This window comes from Cuculus canorus, chromosome 2, assembly GCF_017976375.1.
Source record: "Cuculus canorus isolate bCucCan1 chromosome 2, bCucCan1.pri, whole genome shotgun sequence".
Taxonomy (NCBI): Eukaryota; Metazoa; Chordata; class Aves; order Cuculiformes; family Cuculidae; genus Cuculus; species Cuculus canorus.
The window spans coordinates 28432409-28459927 of record NC_071402.1 but is presented as its reverse complement, the minus strand read 5'-3'; the positions used below and the strand labels follow the sequence as shown (position 1 = coordinate 28459927).

General features: G+C 36.5%; 1 protein-coding gene across 2 annotated transcripts in view; it reads right to left on the bottom strand.

Annotated features, from left to right (window-relative positions):
- Positions 1-27519, bottom strand: part of MMP16 (matrix metallopeptidase 16) — a 185562-nt gene that overhangs the window by 36546 nt on the left and 121497 nt on the right. For both annotated transcript variants that reach the window (XM_009558042.2, XM_054059412.1), the window contains 2 exons: positions 23221-23382; positions 20274-20491 (listed from right to left, as the gene is read on the bottom strand). In XM_009558042.2, the coding sequence (XP_009556337.2) occupies positions 20274-20491; positions 23221-23382 (380 nt within the window). The remainder of the gene's footprint in view (positions 1-20273; positions 20492-23220; positions 23383-27519) is intronic.

Here is a 27519-nt window from a genome sequence, read left to right as displayed (position 1 = left end):
CATGGCCTATTTAATTTCCAAAATAAAGGCAAATAAATATAACACATCTGCCCTACATCAATGTTAATAAAATGATGAATTCCAATTAATAATGTCACTTAATATTATTGACAAACACATCATGCTTTCACACTGGTTCGTGTCTTCTCCCATAAGTCACCTCTGATATGTGCAAAAGCAAGTCTTTGTTAATGGAAGATTAAACACACCCAGCAGTTATGCAAAGTAGAAGAGGCAGACTAAAACATTAAAAAAAATAAGGATCCTTCAATTTTTTCCCCATCTGAGTACTGCAAAACCAGCCAATGGTCAATAATATACTAAGCTGTTTAGTAACTTTAAATTATTCTCCTACAGAGAAGAGTTCCAGTTACGTACAAAGAAAGTTAGTAGAGGACAGAACTTGCGAAGACTGTATTTCAAGGCTGTAATCCAGGAGAGAATGAAGTTCTTTTACTGCATACCTTTATGGGAGTATTAAGAAACTTTCTGAATTTGGGGAATGCAAGGTGTATTTATTGTATCTAAATCAAAATTAATCAGGAATATCCTTTTAAATATCTTGATCTAATGCACTTTTCTTGATCAAAATGCACTTTTCCACAGCTATTTCATTAGTTCATGTGAATTTCACCAGAGGATCTCAAGGATGGCAATACTGGGTCTGCAGCATGTGAAATTAAAGTCTTTGCTCTTACTGATTTGGGGGATTCCACCATTTTTTTAGTAACACACAGTTTATATGTTCCAAATTTGGAATTTATAGCATTTAACTCAAAGTACACGACTACATGAAACAAGAAAAAAAGAATAAAATACCTTTGAGCAACTTTCTGTGAAATTGCTTTCATTGAGCAGAAAGAAAGAGTTACAGTTCAGGGCATTTAAAATTAGAAAAAAAAATTAGCTCAATTAAGTTATGAGAATGAATGTTGAAATCACTTTACTCTTCTGTTTTAATATTTTTTTTCAATATAGGATTTGCAAGGAAACTCATATATTAGCCATACTTCAGTTCCTACTTAATTCCACAGCAGAAAACAATTGGCTTTAGTGAGACTTGAATCAGACACGAAATGGATGCTACTAGTCTAGCTCATTTTAAGAAACAATTAACTAAATGGGCTCTTCTATACACACACAGAATACTTTAGCTTAGTTTACTATTAAGCTGACAAACAAACTAAGGACAAACAAAGCTCCTTTAAAACTACAAAGGACTGTTATCCATTCATAAACACATGAATGTATAATGCATTGAAGATGATTTCTGTGAACTCCTAGAAAAGAATCATCTTTCCTAATGTGTTTGAGACAACAGCATGGCTGTAATAGGGTAAAAATGTCGACTGAGAACCACCATGAGAAGTCAGAACATTTAATACTGCTCAGGAAAACCTCAACATCTCCTGTTTTGAGATCCTGAACCTCCTGACCACTCCTCACTGGAGATAACATAAACTCACTGGATTCAAAACAAGGAGATGCAAAAACATCTCTAAATGCTGTTGCTAGTTCTGTTGCTTCCTTAAAATCCCAAACAAGGAATGTACTTCCTTGATGAAATATAATTGACCACTGCTCATTACCATTTGTTACTGTCATCTAATCAGACACTGAAGAACTCTCCCAGACAAATAAAACCCATTGTGTCTTATGATCTTATTCTTTTTCTTAACAACACGTTAATGCTAACCAACACCATGAATAAAAGAACTAATTGCTCTGACTCAGAGTAGGAGAAAGCAAAAAACTGGTAAACTTACCTATTTGTTGTTTACAGGAAGTCCTACACTAGCAGCCTGATCTAGTGGGAGGCGCCCCCTCCCATGGCAGGGGGATTTGAATTAGCTGATCTTCAAGGTCCTTTCCAACTCAAACTATTCTGATTCCATGACCCTGCTTTAATATGTCTGTCTTCAGCTAAGACACTGACATAGAAAGTTCAGTGTTGTAAATACATTTTCACGTAGAAAAAACATCTAGTGATGTTATCTAGCAAACCTTTGCTAAGGAGTAGAATATTTTTTTTTCTAGTATCGGTTCTTATCCGTTTCGACTTTACTTTGTCAGTTACACTGAATGTCAAATAAATTATTCAAGGACAAAAATGTCTGTTTATGTTAAAATCTTAACTTCTTGGCTTCATATTCTGAGTCCTAACTATTGACATGAGCAGCCTCTTTTCCTCAATTGAGATACGCGTAAAACTGGTTTTCATTGCTCATGCTGAAATCTATAGCTACACTTTTTTAAAAAACCCAAACCAATAAACTTTACAGTAATCTAGAAATTAGGCTTCAAAGATTAGGGAAAATACGTAAAATAACATTTCTTTTTTCGAAGAAATCAAAAGGCTATGACACTCTGACTCTTCACAAGGAAGACCAGGTGGCCTCTGTGAGGGGAGCGACCTAAGTGTCTATTAATTTATTTTTTTTAATTATCTCTTTTTTTAAGGAAATAATCTTGGTATAATTCCAGGAGAACTGCCAGAGAAATTAGCTCTTTAAGTGAATGTAGTGAACGTAGCCTACTTGCAGAGGAATCCACAACCATAACTATAGCTCTCCTCTGGAAGACATATCTTAATTTAAATCCTGGCCCCTACCTGTCCCTGCTCAGCTGAGTGTAGTAGCTAATTGCAGTAACTAACTAACTAACTTACTTTCATCTGCATTCAAAAGCCATAGGATTGCTGTTGTCTTTTCCAGTGCAGATGGAAACAGTTTTTTTTAAACAATCTTCTCTACATTTCATAATAACAAATTTAAATTAATACATATGAGCAAATAAACATCTCTTAAGACTGCTATTAGTATTTGGTGTTCTATGGAAGTAATTTAAGAACATTGTGATGTACATTTGGTTAATATTTAATTATGAAGCATTGCAGCCTCATTTGTTACAGCTCTGTAACAAATTAGCACATTAGTAAATGATTCTTTCATTATAGCTTTTACTTTAATTCTTCCTGGTTTGTTTAAATATGTATTTTATAATTTCTTCATTATCAAATTGTATATGAGCTTTTAAAATAATTCTGAAGCATACCCATATATCTTTTCTATCTTACCTGCATAGACAGTAGCAACGGCATTTATCCATTTCTTTTCTTTGTATACATTAACCTTTCAAAACTACTCTGAAACAATCAAAACCTGTAAGTATCCATAGAATACTTCCAGTTCAAGGAAAAACTGCTATGCAGAACACTTTTAAAACATGCTACATAGTCTTTGTTTACCATCAGCAGCTGAGTGACGTTAGATCTTATATTACATATGAAACTTGGCAATCTTAAGGAACCCTAACAACACTGGGAGATGATCCAGGCCTTATGAGGAAGAATATCACCTATTATATCACTGTCACAGATTTTTGACAACACTTGGCTCTTTCTAGAAAATATTCCACACCAGAACTTGTCCAATGTATCTATTTGAATTACAAGTCAGATAGCTACCTTGCACTAGGGTGAAGCTGGAGATGTTGTTGCAAGGCGTTATTGCCTCTGTGATGCGTCTCAGAACATACGGGTGGGTTTCTGTATTCCTAACTAAATTCAACATTTCAGTTCATTCTGATTTTGTCCAAATAAGTCAAATTGCTGAGACTCTGTAAAATGTTCCTACTGTACATTACGATGATCCAATATGAAGAAACAAGCAGTCACAAAAGAGGCCCACAATAAATGGCTCTAAAGAGGCTTGCAGCCAGGAATCTTTGTAACACTGACATTCCCTCTAATGCTCTGTAGGTAACAGCACATGCACACGAAAGTACTACACAGCACCCTTCATCCACAGGATGAACATTAGGCCTTTATAGATCAGTTGACTGTTTATTTCCCCAGCAGTACTTTGTACTTTGAGCCTACAAAACCACCTGTAAGTTTTCTTGAACCCAGTTCTGTTACCTGTACCCATTGGAAGTTCCCATAAAAGTCAATGAGTTCCATGGGTTCATGGAGCAATGGCACATTCTGCACCATGGAAAGCTAAGAAAATAGGATATTTTTAATTATGAAATAATACTAATTTTCTTGATTAAAACTGAAAAATTTTCTCCTGGTATTGAGAAAAAAAGTGTTGTGCTGAAGTTTATGTTATATTTAATTGAAAGTATTCCAACAATGGTGACTCAAATGGAAAAGTATGATGTTTTCATTGATACACACACCTAGGTACGTAATATAACTCAAACAATGGATTCTCGATAGATCCAACTTTGAAAGCAGGCAGGCATATAGAAAGGGCTAAACACTGAAAAAGCATTAGAAGCTTTAATAAGTAGTTGCATAAAAATGTGAAGCGAAGATGTCTGCTTTGCAGTAGTTATCCTTGTGTCTTTACAAACAATAGTGTAAAAACAAATTGTGATTAAGATTGGCTTTCTGAGAGGCTTGCATTTATACAGTCCATGCCAACATATGATTATGGTTCTTGAATATATCATGGGATAGGTGATGAATATAATGTTCAAATTAGTTAAATCTACCAACAGATACTTTTTAGTACTTCTCTAACACATTCCTCTTTTAATGTGCTCTGTGGGAAACTAAATAACCAGTACTTTTCTGTGACAGTTTGCTAGTTTAAATTTGACAACACTACGCTCCATTTTGTTGGAAGGCTCAGTAATACTAATTTTACAACTCCCTTCATTCTCCGGGCCGTTGCTGATATTATGTCTCATGCTCTCCACTTTTCTTCCACTTTTTTACAGCCTCTTTTACTGTTCCATTATAAAAAGAATATCAAGAGCCTTCGACTACCTTTTTCCCTTTAATAAAATCATAAAGAGGATTTGAAAATGTGCAATTCCCTAGAAATAGACAGGATATCAGCATGAAAGTATTTTCAAGATTCTTTTCCCACATGTACAGTACTCCCTAGCACTACGTTGCCTTCTCAACAATGGCAAAGAACTTAAAACAGATAGCTCCTTCCTGAAGAAGACCAAATGTACCACCTCAGATCCCATAGAAAAATTCAGGATTTTTTTTACAGTTTTTTATTATTTATTTTTGCCATCAGCCTTAGGCCATGAGAAGAGAATAAGGAATATTTGGGTTTGCGTGCCTACATTTTTTTCTGTAACTTCCCCTCTCCCCCCTGCTGCTCCCAAATTAAATTCTGTATATTTCCCATCAGTCCAAAATTGTTGGCTCCACTTTTGTAAGGAATAGACACAGAAATGTGGGAAAATGGTCCAGGACAGAGTTATCTTTGTGCAAGCAATACAAACCAACCTTTCTAATGAAAACAGAATAATTGGGTTTTCTCTCCTTGTCTGCCCTTATAATTTTATCACTTGTAATATGATGCTTCACTTACTGCCTGAGGGTTGAGCAGACTATTTTAACAACTACTACAAATATGTCCGAGCAATCAGGCTCTCTGTAATGACTCAGGCACTTCCTGAAAAAGGAAAAAGCAAGAGGAGAGCAAAGTTAACTCCTTTTCTTTTGTTTTTACCCCGCAAAACACAGGGAAATGAGTATGGAATAGGGGCTGTGGATCTAGATAACCAAAATTTACTGACAATCCAAGAGAAGGTATAACCTACTTAATCAAAATTTATAGATGCAGGGAAAACACTGAAAGAAATCAAAGGGAGAAATTATGATTAAGGAAAGGCCAAATACTTGTTTCTAGTTTCTTTAACCCAACTAGATACCACTGGCAAACCAAGAAGACTGCAAAATTCCAAATGGAGCATAGAAGGATTCACTCAGTACAAATAATTCATCTACATGAACGAACCTGTGGCTTGTGAACTATGGCATGTCTAGGAGATCATTTAGCATGATTTCCAGCTACAAGAAGCTTCTAAAACTGTTCACTGTGGAAGTAAAATGTGAGTAATTATTATTCACTCTTGTTGGCCAAAAGCTTGTGAAGATGCGGGAGTAACAAACTACATCCACCAAGATTAGCCAAAAACAACTACCAAATTTATTTTTAATATTGTAGGAACACAGAAATTAGTACCCAAAATATTTATCCTGGATGTAATATAGTTTCAATTTCTTTTAAGCAGTGATCTTTTTGCTCTAGAATAAACTGTGATACATTTAGCGTAATATTTATATGACTTCTCACTATATCACCTGTCTTTGCACATTTCTGTCGTACCCATAAATTCATACACATCTGTGTTTCTCTCCATATGAATATATATGTCACTGCCCATGGCAGAGGAGTTGGATTAGACAATCTTTGAAGGTTCCTTCCTACTCAAGTCATTCTATAAAGCTCTGATTCTACGGCTAACAATAAGAAAGCATTCACAAGAAAATAAGAAGAAAAAATCATTTAGAAAATAAATTGAATTGGCAAAATGTTCCTAGCAGAACAGCAACATAACAAGTTGTAAAGAAATTGGTTGTCAGTGGGTGAGGACATAGCACGAGGTGACGGAAGTCACAACACGTGTGTCATTCACACATACGCAAATATAACACATGAAAACAGCTGGGTCCATAACTCTCACATTGACATTTGTAACCTCTCTGATGACCTAAAATAATTATGTTCCTCCCCTGAACCTTCATAAAGACTGAAGATAAATGTCATGGTTTTGCAATACAGATGCAATTCAATACGATCCTAAGTACAGATGCGGTATGTGCTCATCCTGCAATTTACTCTGTCTTCCTGACTTCTCTCTGAGGACCCTAAGAGAAGGTGCAGTGCCATGATGAGTCATGTTAGAGTCACAGATGGGAGCAAGAAACAGTGACTAATTTAAGTATTTCCTCCTGGTTACAGTAGTTTAGGACAGTCCGTGCATAAACAAGAGGCTGAAGCTGCTCTAACAAGGCCAGGACTTCCAAAACTGTTCCCTCACTCTTTTTATACACTCTGTGCAGGGTAAATGGAAAAGGACCTACCTTACTCGTTTAGGGCTATACAACCTCTGTCCACATATGCGTATCTATAATGAGCACATGTGAAAAGATGCATATCAGCCTTCAAAACTACACGGGTTGGCACACCTAAATGTAAGACTTCAAAACTACACGGGTTGGCACACCTAAATGTAAGGTTTCTGAAATCGCACAGTAGAAAACATGTAGGCATTCAGGTGAGAGCTATGGTTCTTTGCAAAAAGAACTAGACACTTAAAAACAATGTAAAAATGCATTTGATTTTATACATTCCAACCTTTCTAAATGCAACTAAGTATATATTTCAGTTAAGCTTCCTTTTTTGTGTTCCAGTATTATCCTCAGTGACCATGGAAGCCAAACAATGCAATATTTTGAGGGCCAAAATCTTTTGCTTCAAAACCTAGCTATTGTAATTGTACAATTGAGGAGACAAGATATTCTGAGATGGAATGAAACTGATTAACTTCCTAATGAAACACTTAGGCAATGGCCTAACAAAAGACTGTTTGAAAATCATCAAATGGCTTAAAAAAACTCCACATAAATCACTTGTAAAGAGCAGGATGTGCAGACTCAGGGCATAACCAAATTCAGCTTTTAAAAACATACAAATTCAGTATATGTTGTGGATAATTCAATCTTCCCTGCTCTTTAGGGTATGATTTAAGCAATAAGCTCTGATACGCTGCTAACATATGAAAATAGGGGAAGATACGATACCTGAAACTGTGATGTCAGTACTGGACCTGATGATCACTAATGCAAGTACAAGAGCCCACTGGTGGGGTTCAAGGTCCTAAGGGACATGAGACAGGCGAGGAGTATAGTCAGGATCCTAAATTTCAGGAAAGCAAACTTCCAGCTCTTCAAAGAGTTAGTTGGTAGGACCCATTGGGACATGGTCCTCAGGGACACGGGAGCAGAACAGAGCTGGGAGATATTTAAGGCTGCTTTCCCTGAGGCACAAAAGTGCTCAGTCCCCAGATGTAGGAAATCGTGCAGGGAAGGAAAGAGACCAGTGTGGCTGAGTTGAGACATGCTGGTCAAACTGAAGAGCAAGAGGCAATTGCACAGGCAGAGCAAGCAGGGAGAGGGAACCTGGGAAGTGTATAGAGACACTGCTCAGTTGTGTAGTGATGACGTCAGGAAGGCCAAGTTGCAGCTGGAGCTGATCTTGGCAAGGGAAGTGAAGACTAACAAGAAGGGCTTCTACAGGTACATCAATCAGAAAACGAAGGTTAAAGAAAGTGTAACCCCACAGATGAACAAAAATGGTGACCTCCAGCAGATGAGGAGAAGGTTGAGGTACTCCACAACTTTTTTTGCCTCAGTCTTCACTGACAACTAATCTCCTCACCCGTCCTGGTTCAATGGATAACAAGAAGGGAATCAGGGGGGTATAGTCCCTCCCACTGCAGGGGAGGATCAGGTTTGTGATCAGGTATGTTCATATCAGGAGGAATATGAACATATAGGTGTATGGGACCTGAAAAGATGCATCCCAGAGTCCTGACGGAATTGGCAGATGTGGTGGCCAAGCCACTCTCCATGATATTTGAAAAGTCACGGCAGTCAGGAGACTGGAAGAAGGGTAACATTGTGCCCATTTTTAAAAATAGTAGAAAAGATGACCTTGCGAACTACCAGCCTGTCAGCCTCCCCACTGTGCCTGGGAAGATCATGGAACAGATCCTCCCAGAAACTATAGTGAAGCACATGGAGGACAGGGAGGTGATTAGAGGCAGCCAGCATGGTTTCACCAGAGATAAGTCCTGTATGACCAGCCTGGTGGCTTTCTGTGATGGGGTAACCGCGTCAGTGGACACTGGAAAACCAGTGGATGTGATCTACCTGGACTTCCACAAAACCTTTGACACGGTCCCCCGACAATATAAATCTCTCTAAACTGGAGAGATATGGATTTGGTGGTTGGACTGTTCGGTGGGTAAGAAATTGGTTGGACGGTCGCATTCAGAGACTAGTGGTCAATGAATTGATGTCCAGATCGAGATCCATTCCAAGTGCCATCCCTCAGGGGTCCATACTGGGACCAGCGCTGTTTAATATCTTCATCAATGATATAGACAGCAAGATTGAGTGCACTCTCAGCAAATTTGCAGATGACACCAAGCTGAGTGGAGCAGTTGTCACACCAGAAGGATGGGATGTTGTCCAGAGGGACCTGGAGAAGCTGGAGAAGTAGGCCTCTATGAACATCATGAGTTTCAATAAGACCAAGCGCGAGGTCCTAGACCTGGGGCAGGGCGGTGCACGGTTTCCATACACGATGGGGGATGACATGATTGAGGGTGGACCTGTGGAGAAGGACATGGGGGTGCTAATTTATGAGAAGCTCGATATGAGCCAGCAATGCATGCACACAGCCCAGGAGGCCAACTGTATCCTGGGCTGCATCAAAAGAAGCACGGCTGGCAGATTGAGGGAGGTGATTCTGCCCCTCTATTCCCCTCTTGTGAGACCTCATCTGGAGTATTGTGTCCAGTTCTGGAGTCCTCAATATAAGAAGGGTACGGAACTGTTGGAAGGGGTCCAGAGGAGGGCCACAAAGATGATCAGAGGGCTGGAGCACCTCTGCTATGAGGACAGGCTGAAAGAGTTGGGGTTGTTCAGCCTGGAGAAGAGGGAGAACTTACAGGGTGTCATAATACCTGAAAGGGGCTACAAGAAAGCCAGACAGGGACATTGTAATTTGCAAAGACATGTATTGACAAAATGAGTGGGAATGGTTATAAATTGAAGAGAGGAAGATTTAAACTAGACATTAGGAAGAAATTCTTCACGATGAGGGTGGTGAGGCAATGGAACAGGTTGCCCAGGGAAGCTGTGGATGCCCCATTCCTGTAAGTGTTCAAGGCCCGGCTGCATGAGACCTTGGGCGATCTGATCTAGTGGGAGTTGTTCCTGCCTGCGGTAGTGGGGTTGGAATTATATCATCTTCAAAGTCCCTTCCAACTCAAACTATTCTATGATTCTATGATTTTATAACTGAATGCATGGTTTATTCTGGTTTCAAGCTGCTGCAATTGAAGATGCTAATATACGCTGTTTGATCTTAGTTTAATGCCTGTGATCTATGAATCTGTGATGCGAACAAAAATAAATAAATTTAGGTATCAAACCTAGCTTTGAGTAGCGTGGGGCAAGGCTAAATAAATCTTATCCACCTTTGGAAGCAGCAGGATTAGAAACAGAGCGTAGAAGTTTCTATTGTATTCAGTGCGTGAACAACAATATTCTCAGAGTGACTCAGCTTTGAGGCTGACAGCTTTAGCCAGAGAGAAAAACAGGCCATTAAGAGTAGCACACTCAACAAAAAGCAGACAACACTGACACCTGTCATGACAACACACATATGAAAATGGTAGTTATTCAACTGCCTTTGCTCTCTGTCTCTGTCACTCAGATACAGGAATTGGATCATGAAGAAAGTGAAGGAATCCCTAAAAGTAAATATACGATAATGTAAATTGCATCTGATTACAGGTAAGGTGGGAATGTACTTTTGAAGCAGCAAATGATAGCGGGTGTTATAAAGGGCTGGCCAGACATCACTCCAAAACATCAACAAAGGCTCTGTCATCTTAAGATTGAGGAGAAATGCTGGTGGATGGTTAGGGATAACAGGAAAAGGTTGAACTCTGTAATTATCAAGTACAGCCTCTGGCCTAATACAATCTGTTCACTGAAGATATTCTCACTGGCCAGATATGACAAATCATTAATTAAAATCATCCCTGTCTCATTTTGGTTTATAGACTGTACGATCTGTATAATCAAATTTGATTTTGTGTAGGAAAACAGGTTTTGTTTTCATATGGCTGGTATTACATGGTAATCTGCTGTTTACAGTGTTAGTTTGCCTAATTTGTATTACTCGATATCAACAGTTTCCCTGTCACGTCAAAGGTACTTAATTCTGAGCGAAACCTTGAATTCGTTACAGTTAATAGAATTGTTTGCCATTATTTTCAACTGGAAACAAGGAAGGTAAAACTTAAAAATATATTCAAGCTATAGCTTATAAAAGCAAGAAAATACAAGACCTAAATAAATTTCTATTATAACTCTTTGATATTTTTCAAAAGATTTTCAGTAGTGTGACCAGTGTTTCACTGATTTGTAAAAAAAAAAAAAAAAAACCAAACAAACTTCGAAGTTCTTTTAAGATATTTAAGATCTTAACTGTTTAGTACTGCAGTGTTTTGCACAGGAAACTACTATTTCAAAGGAACAAATGAGATTAGTGTCTTTTCATTTAAATGCCTGCCAAATTTCTGTATTGTGGACCCTCAGCCTCTTGAAAGAGAAAAAAAAAAGAAACAAATTAAAAATACACAAATACTTCTGGAATACACAACTTTAGCTGTAGATCAAGATTAAGTAAATATTTCCAAGACTAATCAATACCACTGCTTAATGAAGCTTATATTATAAGCTATTCCAATTGTTTCCCAAAATGTTTACCCAAATTAGTTGAAAGGTCCCAATTTTGTACAACAAGAAATTTTAATTAAGACTTGTGATTGAATTGTTTCTGCAATTACTCCCTTTGGCCCCATTAGAATGTAGCCCCAATTAAAATGTATTGTTAATATTACAAAATAACACTTGCTCGTAGTACGAGGTTGAAGATATGCCTTCATGTAATTTTAGATTATTCCTGGCTGTGAACCTTTGCAATTACTTTTTGTCAATAATGCTTTTTTTCTATTCTTGTCAATGAAATATTTTTAATCAGTTCACACCAATGCTGAGTCTTTGGAAAAAGGCAAGTTCTTTTTTTGTACCTGAGTTAGTAATTTCTGTTGCAGTGAAATGAAAAGTGAAAAATGAATAGAGTCACAGGATGCTGTGACTGGAGCAAGCAAATATTGTAACTCTGAGGGAAAAAAATCAGGATTTGATCTTTCGATTTTAATTCACATTGTTAGTCCTTACTCAAGTGATTATGCCCACTGAGGGCTTATGTGTGTATATTTTCCCTGTTGAGATTCTCTGTCCAGGCTTGAGTTATTCATAAGAAGTAAATCTGTCAGATCAAAGTCTTTCATGTTCATTTGTTTATCTGCTTTTTTATCATCTGTCACTTACTTAATAGTGCTATGCAGAATTATAATTGTTCTGTATATTTTGCATTTGATAAGATGTAAAACTGGTGATTGAAAGCATGTTTAAGTTAATAGTCAACTAAATTTCAGCACAACCTCCTGATTATTACGGGGAGATCAAGAAAAAATTATAATTCTATATTTTATTCAGTATTGTTACGTACTTTTCTAAGAATGTATAAAAAATTGACACATATTATCCTTTTGCATAAAGAAAGTAACAGAGATCTTCAGGTTCCATGAATTCCACTCTATGAAAAAAAAACCTAAAAAAATGCTTCTAAACAATGACTAATTACTGGAATTTTGGCCTATGATTTACAAATACTTAAGTCTCGCATTTTGTTCAGTATTTATTACATTAAAAACAAATCAGGAATAAGAATTTGTAAGATTCATGTTTAACTGTCCAAACCTTTACCAACATTGTCCCAAATCCTACCACTACATTTGTGTATGCATCCACCCAAGTAATTGAGTATTTCTGCTAAACTCTTTCTGTCCACCCCATTGTGAAAACTCTCGAAGAATCCGAAGTACCTCTTTTTAATCTGTGAGGACTCTCTGGGGTAGGGAGTGCACTTTGTGGGTATTAATGGCTCATCATGAGATAGTGAGAGTCTCACAGAGAAAGGACAAGTCAGTCTTTGAATAAAGTGTTTTAGCCCAAATCCTGACCCTAGAAAGCAGGATCTGTCTCACACAGCTGGAAGTCATGGACACTCCCCCCACGCCCCTTGCAGTCCCCTCATTAGTGCTTTGTGGGCAGCAGCCACACACCCCTGTCTCCAATGCCTGGTCTCTTCTTCTGAGGTGAATGCAGAAATCACAGAAGTACCCTGACCAAATCTCACGAGCTATTGTCTGTGCGGGCCACATCTTAAAGAGATGATGAATCAAATGCTACTGGAAAATGAGTGGGTGAAGCAGTTAAATCTCAGTGGATTCACAGGAATACAGAATGGCTGAGGTTGGAAATTACCTCTAGAGGTTTCAAAGGAGCATGAAGAAATACTTTCTCTCTCCCTTAGAGGAAAGCAGGGAAAAGTAACACATACATTTTGGGAGGCTATGTGTTTTTAGTGCTTGCATTTCAATCACTACACAAAATCACAGAAGGACTTAAGTTAGAAGGCACCTTTGGGATCCAACACCTTCGTTTCCTCAAGCTTTTAAATATCTCCAAAAATGGAGATATAAGAAACTCTCTGGACAACCTGTTACAGTGTTCAGACTGCAAGAGTTTACAATGGAAAAGGTTTTCCTTATGTTTAAGTTGAATTCAAACATGGCATTGTGCCTTGTTTTTCTCTCAGGGAAAATTTAGAAGGACATTAGTCTGTAAGGTCAAGGTGATTTCTCAGCACAGCTGTTATATCTACCTCCTGGACTATGTGGCAATGCAGATAATCCAAAGTCACTTTACAGAGGTAGTCAGGCCACAAAGACTATTGCGTCATGCAAAAAATTGTATGAATAGAAATAATAATATGTGTTTTGCATGCGAGGGTTTATTTGGGTGAAGATGGTGCGAGCAATTGCATGTTACGTGGGTAGCACCACTTGCATTGGATGAAATGCTTTCATGGTACACAATCAAGGGGCCCACAGTCAAAGACATCAGTGTCTAATGGATAGATGCCCTTCAGAAAAATCTGAACCACATGTACAATGGAACTGTTTAGCCTCAGAGGACAGTCTGTATCTAATTAAAAACAAAGCATATAGGATAGACATGAGAGAAGCTCAATACCATCGGCTCTGTTACTGATCAAATCCCTTTATACCACTTTGCCAACAAAAACATAGCCTTTGGGAAAAAAAATAGTATTCTTTCTTGTGAGAAACCTAAAGCCCTGCTAAAGATACATCCTGCTAAGGTTATACTTTTTAATGAGCTAGCACATGAATAATAGGAATTTTATTAGCCAGATGGTATAAATTGTTAATCAGTTCAAATTGCTTAAATTTTTCAATAACATATATGTCCCTCACACTGATGTCTTTGTAAATAAAGCCCTAATAATATATTTCTGATATTCTTAAAACTTTCTATACATAATATTTACAAATTAGTAGATGTTAGATAATAGGTTCAGCTATGACCGGGCTGCCATCTTTTGAATGGACATAAAACTATTTAATAAAGTCCAAGATAATTTTTTAATAATATGCAAGGGTAGAAGGATTTTTAACTGAACAGTTCTGCTACAATTATTAGTTAGGTGATTACATTCCTGTCGAAATCCCTCTGCAGTTGGATGGAATATACTACCTACTTTCCGTATACTGATGAACAGACTATGCTTTCCATTTTATACCTGTGGAATGTGTTAGCTAAAACCCTTCCCTAGCTTAGAAGCACACTGAATGACTTAGGTAACATTTGGAAAATATTTTTACGTCTGTGAAAGTATACATTTATCAAAAAAATACAAGCTATGACTTTTTAGTATTCCACTATATCCTTGCTTTCTTCCTTCTTGACATTCTACAATTTGGTTTTGTGCCACAAAATATCCATCCTATACATTTCCAATGGGCTCGGTCTACTGGGATACATTTCGTTTTCAACATATAACCTGAATTATCTGAATTAAACCAGCCCTTCCCCCTGATGAGTTAAAAAATGGTGAATTCCATAGATTGTTCTTCCTAACACAATGATAGCAAAGGTATGGGGAAAGGAGCCTGCACTCTGCAGACTTAGCTACTTCTGACCCCCCGTTCTCAGTCTTTTACAGTTGAGATGTTAAGTGGTTTTCCCTCTCAGATCCCAAACTGTCTGCTTCCACAGCATCCCCTGCTGAACTTTCCCAGGCTGCAAGTGACAGCCCAAACATCCACAGAATCATGTGACAAAAACCAGCTATACAAACAGACCAGGAGAGCTCTGAAAAAAGTCTGCTTTCAAATATGGTGGAGTCAAGTCTCATATTGTAGCTGTTTCTTTTTCTCTGCTTTTCACTAGTACTATTTTCCCTTCATCTTACAGGTTTTTTATTAGACCTCCCAATTAAAGAGCCAATGCTAAAAAGTTTTAAAAATTCCTTATGTTCACCACATATGAAGAAACAAGTTTGTTTTTTTTTTTTCCTTTTGTGTTTAATAGCATACTCTACATAAATACACAATTCTGAAAGGGATATTAAATGGCATCTATACAGTTATGTATGAAAGCAACTGCAGTCTAAACTATTGTCAAGGGGTAACAAAAGCCTAATTGGCCTGGCTTGTTTGGCATGTCATAAATGTTTTTACAATGGTTCTTAGCAGATGAAGAGTCAGAAAACAAATTTCTGCAAGTCGTGGAGATATAGTAAAACACAGCCTGTTAATAAGGCCTTTTGAAAATTGGTTCCATATTGTACCATCTGTATGGTAACGTTTCAGAAGACATTTCTCTGCACTGTAAATGCTACTTGCCTGATAGATAAGTTTCTTTCTCTTACACTTACACTACATTTCAACAAACATCCTAGTATATGATAGTGGTTAAAAATACTGTCTTCAAGGACTGAGTTAACTTTTCCAGCATGAATGCTAAAATCATTATAGAATATACAGAATTCGTTAATTTGTTTCTTAAAGATTTGGCATTAAACAAACAAAGGACCAGTGCAACCCCTGTTGCAACCAACCTGTTTCACATAAACAAAGAGCTGTGACTTGTCCCTCTAAATTGCTGATTACACATAAGTTCCACAAATTTAGCTTTTACTTTTCTAGATGGTCAAAAACCTAAGGATTTTGTTAAAATCTGTGAAACTGAAAAGGACACAAAGAAAAAGAGTATTAACAGCAATAACACAAATTGTTGAAGCAGAGCTAGAGGTAATTTTGTTGCCAAGGAACAATGAGTACACTGAGTTAAATCCAAGATATACACACCTCAAAAATAACAGAATAAGCAACATTTGTTTCCTGTATCCTTTGAGAGATAATATATTCTGTGCTACCACTGGCTCCCTTGATCATTTTTTTAACTGTGTAAAAGACTCAGAAGGTCTTAACTTGTATTATAAGACATCTCCAAAACTCTTTTGCTACAGAAGACTAGACTAGCAGTGTGAATTGCACAGAACACAGGCAGAAAGTGGAAATATATTTTGTAAACTTCTTCACTAATGGGCGTTCCTTTTCATGACACACTTAGTCCTGGAGGTACTCTCAGGAGGCTTTAAGAAGGCAGTATTGTCGGATACCCCATATTGCTATATACAATGGCTGAGAGGTTTTTCCATTAAAGGCAGGCAGTGTCATACCATTCTGCACAACTTTCCCAGAAAAGGAAGACCAATTTTTTTCCTTCATTTTCAGTCATTTTCTGTGCCCATGGGGAGTTCTAACTAAATAAAGGGAGAAAACAGCTGGAGAAAAGACTGGAAATGAGAGTGACAGCTAAATACTAATTGCATTCAGAATAAATATAGAAGCTAACTGGAATCTCAAGATAAAAACTTGGCACTCATGAATTTTGGCACAGAATTTCCTCAGCCCTGACGCTCGCTTATGCCAGTTCAAGCATATATTAAATAATAGCAGTAATTAACAAAAATGAATTCAAATAAGACAAACTTCAATATTTTAAAATATTAGTTGATGACAACTGAAACTGAGAGTTACAGTACATTGATTTTAACTGTTATTTTTCTTTGATAGCATGCTGCGTCCCCAAGCCTTAAACTAGTAGGGGCATTTTATAGGTATTTAATTTAAATATTTCACAAAGAAGTCCTTTTGGGATAATACATTTATATGTCAGTAATCCATGCATCTTTGATGAAAAATAATTTTGTTTTCCTTAAAATCCAATCAGTTCAACCAAAACAACTGATCCAGAAAATTCTAATTTTATCTGGTGATCTTTGGGGACTCTTTAACAAGTTGATTGTTTTGCTTTTGTGTTTACTGTTCATGTTAGATCAAGAACAGTTCCTCTTTATATCATTTCTATAATCCTACAATTTTTAACAACTGTATCTAGGATTGTTACTTTGTCAAAGTAATAGCAAAACAATGACAAGGGATGAATAAGTGTAAATTCCACCTTGCCTCCATGTTTACTGTTACTCAGTTTTAGTCTGGATATATCCCTTTGAGAATGCCAAATAGTCTTAAAACTACAGACAAAGTTCATCAGTTTGACTGAACATAGAAATTGTTTCTAATATTCTGATACTCTTAAGTACACTTAGTCACTCCACAGCCAAGAGAAAACAATTTTCCTGAAATTAATATTGTTTGTCTTCTACTATGAAAATCCACAGTGTATCTCAAACTGTTTTTTCATGCTTCAGTTTTATGTTTAAATTAGATTTTAATTATTCAAAAGTGCTCACATTCTTCAAGTCTGTGGCTAAGATCCCAAGCAATTTCAAGGATTATTTAAACAAATTGAACTCCTGAGCTCGAGACTTGCCCACTAGATAAAAAAGTCGCTATTTTCAATTTGAAATTGGTACATGGCATACGTGCCATGCAAAAGGCAGTAAAATCTGCCACTACACAATCATTACAGACCTGTGGATAAAGACAAAGAAAGAAAAGGATATCATTTGATTAGGCTCCAATTTTATTAGTTTAACTCATCTGGGAACTATCCAGCAACAATTCTTCCAATGAAGGCCATAATTCTTCTTTAATTATTTCCACATGATACAGTACTGCCCTCAACCCCCTCTAATTCACCACCTCTCTGTACTTGGCTCTCAGTCCATCAGTCACGCTTTCTCAGTCTATCCTTGTACTAGCATTAAGGAGCAAGGGCCAAAAGGTTTGGTTTTTTTGTTGTATCAGATCACAGAACCTTCGATTTTGCTTCCTCCACTGCTGAATGCTTTCCCTGTATTATGCTTCTATTCCTGTTTATACCCCCTGAGAATTTATTCCTGCCCTGCTCCTGCTAGTCTGACATGCTGAGCTTTTCCCTATAAACTGCTCCATAAGGCTCTGCAAAGTAAGTTGAAAATTAGTTGACAACCATTGACTTTTCTAATTTCATCTCCCCTTTCCCACTCCTTTCATACTTCTCCCCATACACCAGAAAACACCCCCAACGAAAGGGAAAAACGATCTCAAATATGTAATGCAACTCCGTTAACAGACTCCTTTAACAGACAAAAATCTTCATTAGCAAATTAATATACAAACCAGAAATTTAAGGCCTACTATCTCAAACATTCAAAGACAGTCAGACTACAAAGTCAAGATCTGTATAATTAAGTAATTTTGTATAATTAAGTAAATTCCATTGCATAGCATGCTAACACAAGTCACACCTTTGCCATACTCCCAGGTACTGTGCGGAGAAAAGGGGAACTGTGGGACCTCTAAAGAAATTAATCTGGACAGAGATCATCTCTTTCTTCTCTTCCCGGCACATAACTTCTTTGATTGCAGCAACTTTATTTTAGGAAGATCCTAAACATGAAATCTGTAAACACTCTGCTACTGGTCATTTTTCTCTGACAAAGTTTTACCATGTTTCCTCATGAGGGTGTAGGTCACAAATGGAGTTTTAATTTCAGAATATAAATGCAGTTTACACACTAGTAAGCACACTAGTATACATATATAGTAAATATATGGTGTTAAGGCAGTAAGCAGTAAACACTTCCAGAGAAAACTTAATTCGTATTTTCAATCAGAACAGGTAAAAGTGATTAGTAATAATGGTGAATCTATTTATCCAGGAACACAGACTTGGCTAGACAGGAAATTTTGTATTAGTGGGATAGCATTTCACTATTTATTGAGTTATGCATAAAATAAATGAGAATATATTCTATTGCTCTTGAGATGGATGACATGAGATTGAAGTAGGTATATCAGGATCCTGCTTAATGCCAAGCTAGAAAATTAGATTCTTCCTTAATCTTTGAATTTTAGTCATAAGAAGACTGATGGTTCAGGACCTCCAAGTACTTGAAGATATACTACTTTTTTTTTAAATGGAAAAGACTGACAGCCCCAGGACTGGCAAAATCCTTAGCTGTTTATGTGAAAAATATTTCCCGCTCACTGGGTAGTGAAGATTGCTCAATAATTTTCAATGAATTAATTTATATTCATTCATATTTGTACGTATTTTTCAGGTACACTAAAAAAAGTGAAAGATTAGATAGCATTGCTATTTACCTAAAGTGATAGATCACATAAAAAGAAACACGTAGGGGAGAAATGGGTCCTATCAGGAAAGACAGTACAGGCCATTGAACTAGGAGCTTCATGATTTGGGACAAATTCATTGCATTTTCCTTGTATTTACACTATTGATGAAGGGAAATACGGTATCTATTCATTTGAAAGCCTCCTGTTCTCTATGTATAATGTTGAAGACAAAACAGATTGTATTATATATTTACAAAACAAAGATTCCACACTTCCTATTGCTTAAGCAAATTTGAAACACTAGCCATTCAAAATAATAGATTATCTACCCTGTTGCTTGTTTCTGGATCATTTGACAGAACTACCTGTCAGTAAGTTGGTTTAAGATTTAAGAGACTGAATAATGATGATTCTGTAATTATCCTTCAACATTCAGTGCCCTCTGGAAACCACATCGCATATCATCCTCCTAAGATAGCTTTGACGTCCATGAAACTTAACAAAGTCCTTGTAGCAAAAGATTCCCTTTCAGTTTAGTTTGTTTATTTCAATTTGTTGCATGTACCACATATATCAGCACAGAGCAAGAAGATACATGGAAATAAACAATGACACATTTGCAGTAAGATTTTTGTGGAAAAGAACTTTAGTAAGGTATTATGGTTTCAATGCAACCACAATACAATGGCAAACTTCCCTTGTAAATGTCAGATCTAATTGTAAAGTTAAAATTATAGCTCCACGTTAAAAAAAAAAAAAAAAAAAAAAAAAGTGTTGAAGACACAATATCTATTGGATGTCAGGATGTGGCTGTGTTCCCAACAAAATAACTCCTATTATTCATGAGTTGGTTTACACTTTTATCTCTCCATAACACACAGCATTTATTTACCCTTATATTTTGAGGCATTACAGTTTCTGCTGACATGGGTATTTGCCCAAAATAGAACATTACAGCAGTCCTCTGCTAGACGTTTCTGTCATGTGTATGTTTATTTTTTAATTTCTTTCTTGAACTTTCTAACTGTGAAATGGCTGGGAAAATGGAGCCATGATAAATGAGAGTTTGCTTAAAAAAAAAAAAGAAAAATGTAGACATTTGATGTAACATTGAAAAATTCACAGCCTCCTACCTTGAAAACAAACATTTCCCGGCGAAGAATAGCCAGAGTGTTGAAGTTCCCATCACAGATGTTAGGCTTGGCTCCGGGATAGGAAGGTTTGTCACCAGTGGGTTGCCGGGGAGGTTTAGGTTGCCTGTCATTCTTTCGCGGGTCTGCTGGAGGGATTGAACGATGTGGGGGCACTGTTGGCAGAGGCCTTGTCGGTGGTGGTATCCTGTCAGGTGGACCTTTAAAACATACAGCAGCAGGATGTAGTTTACATGTCCACCAGTGGCATTTAAAGGAGAAATACACAACAAAAACTTGTTGCAAGGTGCAAACCCTACAGTGGGATGGAAATGGAAAAAGTGACCCAGTAAACCTTTCCCATGTTGTTAAAGGGTATGATGAATGACTAACATAAAACCAAGGTACAAATGAAGAAAAAAATTGCTATTCACTATCCATAATCTTTCTTCTTTATTGGAATAATGTTCCAATAAAACTTGCAAAGGATGTATATTCCATCATTATTTCAGACGAGAAGTAGTTCATAGCACATACTTTAGCAAGTAAAAATCGTTAAAAGAGAACCATTATGCATTGCAGAACGAAACTGTTACTAGTAAGGATATCAGTAATCAATGGGTTTTCAAGCCATATTTTCAACTTCACCCATCAATTAACTTATGCATATATATGTACGGATATATTTCCTCCTGACACAATTTGTAAGCCTAGTAAGGTCATGTATATTAGTAACATCCCGAGGTTTCCTCAGTGTGCCTTGGTATGTATAGGAGCTCTTGAAAATGGATTTCAAATCCCAGGCATCCGTATAAACAAAACCCACAATTCACATGCAGTAAGATTCTGGAAACAAAATGAACACTTCAAATTTGCTTTTTTTGTTCAGGCCTCTCTCTAAATAATTTAAATACACAATCAATTTTGGCTTTAAAAAATAAATATATTCTGTATGATGAGTTTCAGAAGGACTTCTGAATAATAAGACAACTCTAAAAGTGAATACATCACAGAATCACAGAATCACAGAATCACAAGGTTGGAAAGGACCCATTGAATCATCGAGTCCAACCATTCCTAACACTCCCTAAACCATGTCCCTAAGCACTTCATCCACCCGTTCCTTAAACACCTCCAGGGAAGGCGACTCGACCACCTCCCTGGGCAGCCTGTTCCAGTACCCAATGACTCTTACTGTGAAGAATTTTTTTCTGATATCCAACCTGAACCTCCCCTGACGGAGCTTCATGGTACATGGCACGTGGATTTCTGAAACTTTTTCAATAAAAGTATACTTTTCAAAAAACAAGATGGACTATGTCAGGAAATATTAAATGCACCAAATGGTTGTCATACAATTTAATAAGGCATTTATTTCATTCACAATTTTAAGGCTTGTGACATTTATAATTTACAGTCAATAATGGTGTTTCAAGGAATACTGCAGACCAAAGTAATTATTTTAATAGGCATGACATTTTTATTGAGGCATATGATTCCAGATCACTTCTTGATTTTAAAGGCAGCGAAGGAATCTATTTGCAGTAGTTCATGTCAGAAAGTTTTTAACCCCAAACCAAAGTTTTTGTATGCCATTTGGTGGTGATGTCAGATATTACTTCCCAGGGGAAACATATTTCTTCTAATGTATAGCCCACAGCTGTTAGAGCTTAGCAGTTAGTTTTCGGCAAAGTATTCTTGTCTAGCCCTTAAGTCTAGACTACTAACTTTTGAGGTCATGAGAAACAACGTTCCTTCTGGCTAATCACACAGAAAAAACAAAAAGAACAGCAAAACAAAGCTTGATAAGCCAATCCCTTTGAAGCTGCTATTGATGCTTCATGAAAATATATATCAGTAGTCGTTATCATAATATTTTTAAAAGCCTGTTAATATGAATCAGATTTCCAGTTAGCGGCATGGTAATTCTACATGATCACAGCTGTCCTTTCTAGGAGTAAAGAATGGCCCTAATAATATTCAATTCAAACCTGACAAACCTTTAAACTGAAAATTGAATCCAATACAGAACTAATTGGGGAGTACTAAGCAAAGGAATTCCAAATGACATGTACTCGATATGTAACATTAACATGCAGATACCACAGATTTTTCACAGCAGGAGAGAAAAACAAAATATACTAAGAAAAACCCAACCCCCACCCTCCAAACAAACCCCAAACTATTTAACAGCTACCAACAGAATCAAAGCCTTTCAAACCAAGAACAAAAATATGTCTTTGGAAAAGTAAGGAACAGTAATATGTGAGCTAGTGTTACATTCAACCCATCCGAACATTATTGTTTCATTCGGTTCGTTTTTTTAAATTTCAATTACATTGCCTTGTCAAATTGATTTCAATACATGCATAATTTATTTACAACACGTGTCTTTTACATCAGACCACAAAACCCCTAAACAAACATTTTTAGGAAAGTGGTCCTTTTTCCCCCTAGGTAGCTCAAAATCTTGGGCTGGTAATATAAATCTTTTGAGATCAATTTGCTATATTTATCACAAAAAAAAGCTTTTCCAGGAGTACAAATTTTGAGCACCCAGGGAACCATTTAGTATTATAACTGATAAACAATCAATTCATCCAGTTACATGAGCTTGGACTATTGGGGAAATAAGCTCGTTACTGTTAAAGGCCTGTATTTCTTAATATTGTCATAGTTTGGGATCCTTTTGCAGATATCTTTTTTTCTGGCTTTTTAAAACATTTAAAATTACTATTCCAGCTGAGTACAAATCTAAATGCAAGCTCTGAACAGTAAGTAAATAGAAGAGCTTCATGAAAATCTTTGGTCTACTCACAAGAAGGCCTTTGGCATAATAACTGGCAGAGCCTACACTAACAAACTCTTTTGGAGAGGTGATATGCTCTGGAGGACCTAAAATGTATTCTAAAGCGAAAAACTTATGTTGCTTAATTAGAGTATGACATACCGTATATCTTCTGGATGCCCTGTAAATCGTCATTAGGTAGTTTGAAGTTGTCAGTTTCCATATACTGATAAAATGGAGCCATGATTGCAGTGGGATCATTAGAGTGCTCCAAGCCCAGAGCATGTCCCAGTTCATGCACTGCAACTAAAAACAGATCATTTCCTATGAAGAGAAGAAAGGGAAAAAAGACCCATAAGCATAATAACAGAAATAACACAAGTGGAGGACTGCACTTGACAGACATTTTAATTCAATTTAAATTTTACACGGTAATGCTTAATAATTAATATATAAGGATAATGCGGTAGCAAACACAGCTTTTCATTTATTTTAAATGAGGAAACCACTATTATTCCATGTAACATACAATACTTTTGCACACAACATTAATGTAATCTTTTTTACCTGCTGCACATGATTCATGTAGGGTTCAAGTGTCATATCTCATGTCTTGCCTTGTGTGTAATTTATGACTTGAAATTGATGCTGCATTGAAACTGATCAAAATGCTTGCATCAAGACATAGTTCCAAAAGGAAAATATTTTTTCTCTGTGTAGTAAACTTCACAAACTGAGAACTACCTATTCAGGAAAAAGCCCACAGGAAACAGCCATCCAAACACTTGTAAATCAGCCCCCTGATGATTATTTGTAGATGACCACCATAACTGAAATCCTAATGAGGAAAATACAGGTGTTGTACTATCCTTCTCAAAACAGGATACCTTTATTTATTGCATTGTCTAAATTCCCTTATAAGTGTAGTTCCTTACATAAGTATTAGAACTTTTGTAGGTCTAAAAGTTAAGATAGCACACTCATATATTGATTTAACTTTTTTTGTTATTCTCTCCTAAAAATCATCTTTTCATTTTTTATTATAGGGTATTGGACACAACTAGAAGTTTGGCAGTAAAATTATGTAACTCTGTGAAGCAAATAAAAATCAAAGCCAATGGGATTATTTCTATAAAAATTTCAGAGGCAGATCTCTGTGGTATTAATTTGTATATTTTTATTCATCTAAGACCTAGATCAACACATATTTCTATGAATCTTTTGTACAGATTCTGTTTGTACTCAACCCATCATGATGAGACTTTGGGAAAATGTTTTACATCAGAAGAAAGGCTTTAGAGTAACTTAGAAAGGGTCACATCCAGGGTATTGCTCATTTTCACCACCTAAGGATGGGGAGAATCATCCTCTGGAAATGTATTCCTGTCCCACTGACAAGAGAAGTATTCTAGCAGCTTATACCGAGCATCTAACTTTTAGATGTCTGGACTCAAGTAGAACAGGTGCCACTGACAGTAGGTAGTTTCTTGTTGAAAGAGTGGTATAAATAATGAAACACCTATACTGTGGCCTAATAGTTGTATACTGCTGTCACTTGATCTAGAATTCTAAGTACTATTATAATATCAACAGCACTAATATTAAAAAGCTGAATTTAGAAAAAAAAATTACATATATATATATATATATAGTTACAGAACTTTGAAGGCATAGTTACAACATTTCAGTTTTTCAAATACCTTACCTTGTTGACATAGAGAAATAAACTTGTAGATCCCCAAGTATATTTGGGATCTACATATCCCCAATGTATATTCCCCAAGTATATATGATGGAGAAACACTTGATAGTAGATGTAGTAGATGTGTAGCAGATGTATGCTGATGTTTGTAAAATAAATGTTTGACTGAAAGCATGGAAACAGTCACCACTAAAACTATGTGCTTAGCTGATAGAGTCTTTTCATGTCTTTCTGATTCTTAATCCAGAAATATAAAAATTAAATGCTCATGCTTTTTTTATTCAGTATATCTGTACAGAAAAATCATGTATTTCAAAAATTAATGTGATACAATGTTCATTCAGAAATGAGTTTATCCTATCATTTATAATTATGTGACTTTCAGAGGAAATATTTTCATGATAATACTTTTTCTTAGATGCAGTTCTTTTTATAGTAAAGCAAATTCTCAGTATGCTGTGGTAATAAGGTGTTTGATAAGCTTGACTGTCCCAGTGATGAATATTTTTGATATCTGAATCTGCCCTTCAGTCAAAGCTGATCTTATCTCATATGAATAATCCACAGCTTCTGTATCTATCTCAGCATTGGAAGTGATGGACAGGAGCAACTCTGTAAGAATTGGCCACAACATTTACTAAACCATTTGCAAATACTATTATATTAAAAGCATTTGATTCTAGCACTATTATTAGGCTGGTTAGTATCAACAGACCGAAGAGCGTTTTACATATGGTATGTTACATGTGTTTGAGGTAGGAGGTCTGGGAAGCGAACTTACTGCAGTGTCTAAAATTTCAAGAAACCACAGTTAATGAGTAATCTTGGAGGAGTCTACTGCTTATCTCTATTTGTGCTAATTACGCAGCGAATCAATACATCCCTTGGTCATCGATCCTTGATATGCTTCTATGTTGACCTTGATGCAGTGTGAGTTACATAAAGGGGAACTAAACAAAACACACTGTCAGCTGCTGGGATCACAGATAATGAGTATATGGTAGAGTACTTCAAAAGTAGTACTTTTAAATGAAGACAGTGGGACTACATCTTACACAGGGGGTGGACGTTTCTTAGTATTTCTCCCTTTGTCTTTTGTGCAGGTGTGATTAGGTATAAAAAAAAAAAAAAACCAAAAACAAAACCAAAAAAGCCAAACATCTGACTGCACCTCTAGACTCAGCCAAAGCCTAAGTCTAAAACGGAATAAGGCAAAAGGACTGAAAATTCCCACTTTCTGCAATGCAACTTGCAGCCATCAGGGAAGCTGTTAAATGTAGTAAAGACAGCACAGGCCTTGGAGCAAATGGAGAAGGGAGGAAAGGAGAAGGTCACAGAAAAGAGCTGGGAGAATAATATTCTTGCCTGGGGTGACAGTGATTTAATAGGGAACATATTTTCTACTTATAGTCAAAAAGCCCCATTATTCATAACAATTTCCATCAAGAGTCATGATTGTCTCCAGGGCATCTTGAATTTAAACTGACCCAAATAACTTAGTGCAGTTGAAACTGAGGTTTACACCAGTTCAAGATGTGTTGTATGAGACCAACAGTTGAAGGACTTACTACTGTCTTGGTTTTCATCATTTTTCCTTTCTATATAATTAGATTTCTCTAATTAGGCAACAATTACTTGGTCCTTCTTTGCTTTTGGGAGCAGACTTGACCTAAGCATTTCAGTGTTACTGTAACCAGCTGCTGAGATTGCAGAAGGATAACCCTGAGTGCTCACTCTTCCTCTCTAGACTGCACAGAAGTCTCGTTGAGACTGCAAGGTTCATAGTAGGCTAACTTCAGATCCTTGGCCAGTGGTCAGAGTAAGACGGAGTGTAATTTTTTTAAACACTTTCAGTCCCCACCACTGAAGGAGAACATTCCAAATGGTCCTATATTTCAGTATACATTACTCAAGTAGAAGCATATATTTTCGTCTACTTGGCAAGATGAAGCACCATCGCAAAACTTTAATAAGTCTTGGGCAACAAAGTTAAACTACATACTACTATGATGACTTTTAAACTAAAAGTTGCCACTGCAGCATATATGATCGTGAATATTCATTGTGACAGTCTCAGTTATATCTTGTTATATTTATCTATAAAGTAATAGAGAAATATTGCAAAACATATTACAGAAGTCCAATACTTGTACATCTCTCTTCTTGTGTTCCCAATTAGCATGGAGATCTGGAATAGAATGTATATAAGCTCAAAAAGATTGTGTTTGTTTTTCTTCTTTTATCTCAAGTTTGATTTCAAGGAAAAAAGTTACTGTACATAAGGAACTAAGACAAAATGATTATTTTTATACTGACACTTTTCTCTGAGGCTACAAACTATTTTAGGCACTAAATCTGCCTGACTTTACAATCACTGCCTAAACTCTAGAACATAAATATGTATTATTATATCAAATATTCAACAGCCAGCACTGTGGAGCATGGTGTATGGGAAGGCCTTTCCCTGCAGCTAATATATATAATATTTTTCATGTCTAGAGACAAAAAAAGCGATAATGTTTGACCACAGCAAGCTACCAAAAAAACATAGTTCTGAAGTTATTCTTTCCTGTTTTGAATGGCATGTGATCTTAATTTATAAAAGCAATACTTTAATGGCTTAGACAGCCTTTGATTCATCACTTGGCCATCTTTTTAATGCAGCACTAAATGACACTTCAGCGCATGTTCCTCTCCTTGGCACGCGACAGTAAGTACTACAACACATCATGAGTTCAGTTGTCCATCATTTAAATGCC